At 58.4% G+C, this 7,662-nt stretch overlaps 1 protein-coding gene across 30 annotated transcripts in view; it reads left to right on the top strand.

Annotated features, from left to right (window-relative positions):
• The first annotated feature begins 225 nt into the window (after positions 1–225).
• Positions 226–7,662, top strand: part of KCNMA1 (potassium calcium-activated channel subfamily M alpha 1) — a 729,891-nt gene continuing 722,454 nt past the window's right edge. For 15 of the 30 annotated variants that reach the window (XM_047701873.1, XM_047701872.1, XM_047701862.1 and 12 more), the window contains exon 1: positions 230–1,426. In XM_047701873.1, coding sequence (XP_047557829.1) covers positions 1,049–1,426 — 378 coding nt within the window. In that variant the 5' untranslated portion in view covers positions 230–1,048. Of the gene's footprint in view, positions 1,427–7,662 lie in introns of all 30 variants that reach the window. The other 15 variants (XM_047701854.1, XM_047701853.1, XM_047701852.1 and 12 more) reach the window with 3 other exon arrangements.

The raw sequence follows: 7,662 nt of genomic DNA, 5'->3' as shown, positions 1-7,662 counted from the left end.
CCCCCGGGTTGCTCGGCTGGGGGCGCAGCACCTTGGAGAGAGGCGCCCGATCCCGAGTCTTGATTCGGGGCGCTCTACCTTGCGTTCTGGGGCTCAGGGGCTCTTGCCTGGGGGCCGCCGAGGGGTCTGCCTGCCCCCTGTCCAGCTCCGAGCCGAGGCGAGCCGGCGGTGCAAGCCTCCTCCCCTCCCGCCTCAGGCGGCCTGAGCCCGCGCCCGCTCCAGTTGCTGCAGCTGCCGCTGCTGGCGGCTGCGGGGAGCGCGGGGAGCGCGCCGAAGAGGCTCGGGCGGCGAGGACGGGGACGAGGAGGAGCCGGAGGAGGCGAGGAGGAAGAACGAGCGGAGGCCGAGGAGGCTCAGCGGCGTGGAGACGCGGCTCAGGGATCCCGGGGGGGCATGAGCTAGCGGCCGGGGCGGCCCGGCAGCCAGACGCGGCGGACCTTCCGTGGCCCGACGCGTGCAGGGGCGGCGAGCCGGAGCCGAGCGCAGCCGGGCACGGCAGGCTGATGCGGGGGCGTCCCGGAGGAGGGGGGCTGATCACCCATTATTAACTAGTTGCCGCCTAATAAGCCAGGAGCGGCGGGTGAGCGGCGCCAGCTGCGCTCGGGGAGGGTCCCGGTCCGGAGCGCAGCGCACTCGCGTGGCGCACGGCGGGCCGGCGCGCTGAGCCGGGGCGGGCCCGGGGGCAGCGCAGACCCCGGGCGCGGGCGGCCCGCGGCGCCCCCTGGCTCTCGGCGCTCGGGGCCGGCGTAGCCCCGGGCGAGCGGGGCGCGGGCCGGGGCGGGGAGCTGCCCGCGCGCTCCATCCCCTCCCCCCCGGCGGGCGGCCGGGGGGAGGGCGGGCGGCGGCGGCCCGCCGTATATATCTCGGCGCACCCCGCCAGGTCGCGCACAGCGCCCCGAGCCCAGGCGCCTCCCCGCCCCCTCCCCGCGCTCCGCGGCGGCGGCGGCGGCAGCAGTAGCAGCAATATGGCTGTTGATGGGTGTTCGGGGTGGCGCTGGCGGCGGGAGGAGCTCCCCCGAGCCCCTGCGCCGGCTGCCCGTTGCTAGCTATGGCAAATGGTGGCGGCGGCGGCGGCGGCAGCAGCGGCGGCGGCGGCGGCGGCGGCGGAGGCAGCAGTCTTAGAATGAGTAGCAATATCCACGCGAACCATCTCAGCCTAGACGCGTCCTCCTCCTCCTCCTCTTCCTCCTCCTCTTCTTCCTCCTCCTCCTCTTCCTCCTCGTCCTCGGTCCACGAGCCCAAGATGGATGCGCTCATCATCCCGGTGACCATGGAGGTGCCGTGCGACAGCCGGGGCCAGCGCATGTGGTGGGCTTTCCTGGCCTCCTCCATGGTGACTTTCTTCGGGGGCCTCTTCATCATCTTGCTCTGGCGGACGCTCAAGTACCTGTGGACCGTTTGCTGCCACTGCGGGGGCAAGACGAAGGTAACGCGCGCCCCGGGCGCCCGCCCCCTGCGCCAGCCCACCTCCTCGCTCCTCACCGCGCCGTGCCGCCCTCCATCCCTGCCTGCCTTCCCCGCGCCGCCTGCCCTTCCCTCCGCTCTCCCCGCGCCCCGCTTGGCGCGGCGGGCGGCGCGCCGGGGCTGAGGAGTGGCCCCCGACCGGTGCGCTCCGGGACGCGGACGCCCAGTCCCGTCCCCTTGATTATGGCAGGGTCGCGGGCGGCTGCGGTTGGGGCCGGGCGGGGGTGGGGGGGGAACGTGCGCCGCTCGGGGGCCGGGATGCCGGGTAGGGAGAGCGGAGCACGCGGGGCCCGAGGCCGCGGGCGGGGGGGGGGGGGGGTTCCGGGTGCGTGTGCCGCCCTCCTCGCCCGCCGCGGCCGGGCTCCTGGTGGTGGGAGAGGGGGGAGCACGTCGGCCCGCACTCCAGAAACCTGTTGGGGAGACGAGTTCGTGGAGTCGGACGGCAGGGGAAACCTTTTGGGCAGGGATGAAAATTTTTTGGACTGGGGAATCCCGGGGGAGGAACCTGGCCAGAGGAAGTGTGGGGACCTCCGGGACAGCGAGGGAAAGTTGGGGAGCTGCATCCCAGTTTTGGAGGCAACCCACGGAGGCTGCCACTTTAGGAATGTGGCGAGGTCGCACATCTGATGTCACCTTCCTCCCCATCCCTTAGATATTCTCGTGGAACATACCCCCGCCCCAAGTTCTTCAGCCTCTGTAATCTCGCCCCCACGCCACCTTCCCTAGGTCCCCGGAAATGCCGGCGGCGGCGGGGAGCTGGAGCAAGGAGGTCCGCGCGAGAGCCTCCGAGGCCGCGGTTTCACGCGGAGCCTCCTCCCCGGCGCTTTTGAGGTGGCTGGATGTCGGCTTAAGCTATTCCTGGCGCAGAGACGCCCACCACCACCGAGGCTCACTACACCTTAAGTATGGTTGCTAGGCTGACTGCCTGGTCTGTCGCCGTGTCCCTAGAGATGTCCTCCCCTCCCACCATCCTCCGCGCACTGGCTGAAGGTGAGGGGCTGGGGCAGTTTTTCACTGAAAACTGCAGAATGGAAAAGAAAGAACTGGAAAAAAGAGGGACCGAGCTGCATCGTGTTTGAGTAATTCGAATCCTAAGGGACTTCACGTTTCGGAGGGAGGGGAGATCAAAGGGAATAGGGGAACCGTTCAAGGTAGAGGCAGGTCTGGGTCGCACACCTTCTTCTAGTAAAGTTAATGCCAGGACCCCTCAAACTTCCACAGGGCTCCGCAACTTGTAGCAGCTTCCTTAGTTGCTGTGGGAAGTAGGGAAACCGGGGGCTGTGGGTGAAGGACAAGGAGGAACCCAGGCTCTCTCTCCTGATCATTAATTATACACCGCGCTGGGTGCTGGAGCTCAGCTGTGTTTTGTGGCAGCACATTTGTGTTTTGGAAAATACTGGTGTGTTGGAAATAAGGGAGAAAAATAAAAGCCATCTCTCTCTTCCTCCTCCTCCTACTTCTCCGGAGGCTTCCAGATGTTGGCCAGGCAGCTTTGGAGTTACCTCCTCCACACAGAGGTTTCTCCTTACTTGTCCAGGTGGGAAACTGCCCACGTTCTAGAGACGCAAACAGGCTAAGCAGACTTAGAACCATGAGACCCCCGAGACCATGCTTCTTGCCTTAGCCTTCCTCTTAACTCCTTGTTCGTAGACATGTTCACTCATCTCCTCCTCTCACGGTCTTCAGTCCTGGAGTTGTTTTTTTCCTTTACTGAGAGTCCATGTCTGGCCTTAGGGGAGGGATAGCTCCTGGTCGTGGGCATCTAAAATGTTCAAAACCACGGAGTGGTTTGGGAGCAGTTTTTAACAACCTCCTCATCCTTAAGGAATTGGGCATTCTTGATCATAACGAAAACTTTTTCAATGAGTCAAAATAAGTTGTGGTGTTTTTGTGATTGTGGGGTTTTAAACATAGCTTCCACGTCCTTTTACCTTAGGGGTCCATGGATGTCACGGCAGTCCCTGGGAGGAAATGCTGATTGGACTGTTCACACACAGAGTCTCTTTCATAAATGATGACCAAGCATAACTTGTGTCAATCTTCTCAAGAAAAGAGGTTTTTGGCAATGATCGTTAGAAAAAGCGATCCCTGTCTACTAGGCTATACTTTGTAGCTCTGAGACTGGCTGAGTTGACATAACTGGAAGTTTCTACAAAAAATCAGCCTGGGACGAGAGATGCTTGCAGTTGGTTGGGAGCTTATGAGGCAAGTGGAGGACGAGGTCAGGTCACTTTTAATACCATTAGCGTGCACTTTAAAACACGCCCAGAATCTCATAACAACTTCCCGTTAATTTGGTTGCTTGAACCATGCTAGTAGCCAGCTCATTAATAGTAACTTAGGCCTCTTCTGAGCTTTTCTTTCTACCCCCGAGGGCTGTATTTTTACTGCCATCATGGTTTTTTGTTCTTCATCCTTTTCACTTTTCAAGTATTTGATAGTTGTCGAAGTGTGGTACAGAAGAATGCATCTGACCTAAGCTTGGAATAATGATTTTAGTGCTAAGCTTCCCAAGCAAACCGAGACTGCTTATTCACAGAAGTCTGTCGGCCCTCAACTGTGCTCGTCCTCACCCTCATTCAGTCCGGAGATGGTTTGACCAGGAGGTGGGGTCCCGTGGAGGGCAGGCGTCTAGCATCTGAAATTCCATGGGAGGTCAGTTTCCACAGGGTGTCCTGACATCACACGTGTTTGGCCTCTGGGAGAGCACCATCTTTTTTGATCAAAGGAAGCCAGGACTATGGGCGTTTCTCATGGCTTCTCATCTGATTCACACCTTTGGCCTCTGAATCTCAAGTGGGGAGTGACTTTACTGTTTTGAAAAGAATGGTATGTGGACTTTTTTGGGGGCGGGGAATGAGAGCACTAATCACATATCCCCCTGTTGGGAACTTGGGCACAATCATCCAGAACTGTGTTCTTTGCCGTCCTTTTTCACATTATTGTTTTTCTCTGTTGGGTTTCATCAGAGGTATGTGCTCACGAGGCTGTGACGTTTTGAGGTCCAATCCATTTGCAGACTATATTGAACAGTGAGCAGCCTAGGCAGCCTGGAGAGGGCCGTGACCTTGAAGAAGTCATTTAACATCGCTGGGCTCTTTTTCCTTGTGTTTAAAATGTGGAGATTAAATTCTGCAGCTTCTGTTGCCCCTTCCTGCTCTGTGATTCAGTGTCAGTGCTTGGAAGGAGTTGAGAAACTATGGGAAAAGTTTCTAGCCCAGAATGTGTTTTTCAGTTTTTCTGGCAAATTCTTTAGGAATTCAGCCTTGGAGTGCCTCTGCGTCTTTATTCCCGCCTTCTCCTCTTCCAGCACATGGTCTGGTTCTCTTCAGCTTAGTCTGGGGAAACCGAGGCCAGCTTTCTGAGGGAGCTGTGGTTTCCTCTGGGGAACTTGAATGTGGCCAGGCCTAGGCTTACACCCGCTCTCAGTCTGAGCTGTCCTCCCTGTAGAAGTTTGGGCTTAATCAAGCCCGGTGTGCATGTAATGAATTATTGAAGTGTCGTCTCCGTGGCCGTGTCTGAGAAAACAACACGTTTTCTCTGTCAGGTTCATGACTAATATAAATATCACATCCCATTATGGCTTGGTAACTCCCCAGGGTCTGGTCCAACGTATCCAATCAGGGCTGGAGCTCCAGTGCCTCAGAATTCTTGAGTCCAGATTGGCCCTGCTGCCTCACCTCGTCTTGGAGATTGCCGGCAACTGGACGACCTTCAGCTAATTCTCTCTGATCAGATCACTTAGGGTGGACTTGGAGAAGCTCTCCGGTCCCAGTCACAGGGGAGTTCCCGCTGACCTTCCCTCGAGCAGAGGGAGTTTGCTTCCCATTCCTGGCTCTCTCTATGGAAATGCACACTCTGTGAGGGACTCAGGAGTCAGACCCAAGTGCTGATGCTGGATCTCACACTTATGAGCAGGGTGTCTTTGGCTGGCAGCCATCTGGAGCCTTGATCTCTTCATGTGTAGAAGGAGCATAATGGTGCATCCTTGGTGGGATGCTTATGACGAGTAGCAACCGTGGATATAGCGTGCCCAGCCCGTGCCTGGCACTGAGCAGGCTCCCTGTAACTAGCTCCACGGAGCAGTCAGTTTGTTTTCTCCTCGATTCCTTGAATGATTTTGGCGCCAGGGGGGCCCAGACTACAGCACATAGAACTTTTTTTCTGGCCCAGAAGGAACCTCTAGACTCTGAGGTCCGCTGTCCTTGGGTCCAACAACCACTTCGGGTCAGACGGAGATTTGGGCTCATGGCTCTCGGCCGCTGCAGCCTGGGGGGTGGGGCGGGGCAGCCACTGAGGGCTCCTGTGTTTTGACGGCAGCTGTTTGCATGGTGGGGACCTCGGTGGCCTGGTGTCGACTATGTTGACCCTGTGGGTCTCCAGGACTGGTAGACCTAGACCATGTGAGCTGTTTGGTAGATGGGCAGGGCTGGCCAATGTCACACCATTAAGGGACCACATCCATCCCTGTTATCCCAGTCCAGAGCTTGCAGACCTGTTCCCCTGATGATGTCACCATTCCCCGATGATGTCTGATGATGTCACCGTTCCCTGGCCAGGGTTCTCTATACCCGCACCAGCTTTCCTCAGAACAGTGTTTCCCAAAGGGTGTTCAGGGGAGTACTTGCCTTTACCTTGTGAAAAATGTTGCGAGTCATGGCACACCTGAGCAGCTCCTTGGAGAGTCACATCACAGGAGTCCTGTGGTAGAGAAATTGGTTAAGCTGAGCTTAACTGTGCTCCCTCTGAGCTGACTTGCCCAGCCGTCAAGCCCTCTGTGGCGTACCCAAGAGTCAGCCTGTGACCTTGGGCAAGGAAAGGACTTTGCTGCTCTGTGCCTCTGTTTCCTCAGCTTCCTAGGAGGACACTGGTGACCTGAAGCCTTGGGCTGACTCTGTATCCAGGTGCACTGGGGACGTAGTCCAGCATGCATCAGAGGAAAGGAAGAGCTGCCCTATCATTTAGCGTGGGGCAGAAAGAATTCCAAGGCAAAGACCAAATGGACCTCTGTTTGCCTTGCTACTGTTCTCCTTCTTGGATGGGGGCATTCATTGGGTGCCTGGTAGTGGGGAATAAGTGCTTGCTTTGGGTCTCTCTCTCTATCTCACTAGGGCAAGAGAAGTGTGCCGTTGAAATAGGCCGGCCCTGGACTGCAGTGCCGGACCTCTTGCTCGAAGTGGGCAGCCGGGGTGTCCTAGCTCACGGTGGCAGTGGCCATGGCAACCTGCATATCACAGCAGCCCACCCCACCTTCTTGGGCCTTCAGAGCCATGGAGCCCCTGGAGGGCTGCCTGTGTGGCTCCGGTGGAAAGGACTGCCCTTATGCAGTGACGTTGCTGCTCCCGGGCCCTGCGGGGAATCCTGGCCTTTGTGGACACGTGTCTAGGGGTCAGACAAGGTCAGGCCTCCTGCAGGACCTTTGAAATTCCACAGCCTTTCTGGACCCTGCAGGGAGCAGACTGAAAGTGCCTCCTTTTTTGAAATGCTTCTTGTGTGGGGGGACTCCTGGCCCTGGGCGCACAGGGAAGGAATCTCAGCCTCAGAGCAGGGATGTCCTAGCATTCTGGGTAGAAGTCTCAAGGAATGTTCGTTCAGTTGGATATCAGATCTCTGCTTCCAAGGGCCAGAGAGAACATTTGTTGGTCTAGTCCTGGGGCTTCTCCCACCTTACAATGCATAGGAATCCCCTGGGGAGCCATTAAAATGCAACTTGTGATTCGGAGGTATTGTAGACAGGGGTGGGAGGGGGCTGGCGAGTGTGTCCCTGCTATGCAGGTGGAGAGGGTTGGGCTCAGGCCCCTCTGAGCCACTATGTGCTGTGTCTGGGCCCTTCCTGCTAGAGCTGCTGTTCCGGTGCCTGCTCCCGAGGAACCCACAAGTGCTGCTGGTCTGGGGGTGGGGGGTGGCTGCCAGGGCCACGTTCTGAGGAGGTACAGAGTGTGGTCTGTGTGTGGCCCGCCCAGCAATGTGTGGGCTCTCCCTCGCACCAGTCGGTTACACGGCAAGGGGTGAGGCTTCCCGAAGTCCGGGAGGCCAGCTCAGCCAAACCACCTTCTTGCTAAATTAAAGGCTCGTGGTGTTGCCAGGGCTGCACTGTGGTGATGCTCCAGGAAGCCGGCTGCTGGCCACTCCCTCTGGGGTGTGTAAAGTCAGCGGGCAGCAGAACTACAAGCCATATTTTCCGCAGGGACCTGGGTG

This window comes from Lutra lutra, chromosome 14 (genome assembly GCF_902655055.1).
Source record: "Lutra lutra chromosome 14, mLutLut1.2, whole genome shotgun sequence".
In the NCBI taxonomy this organism is placed as follows: Eukaryota; Metazoa; Chordata; class Mammalia; order Carnivora; family Mustelidae; genus Lutra; species Lutra lutra.
This window is presented reverse-complemented; position numbering and strand designations above follow the sequence as displayed.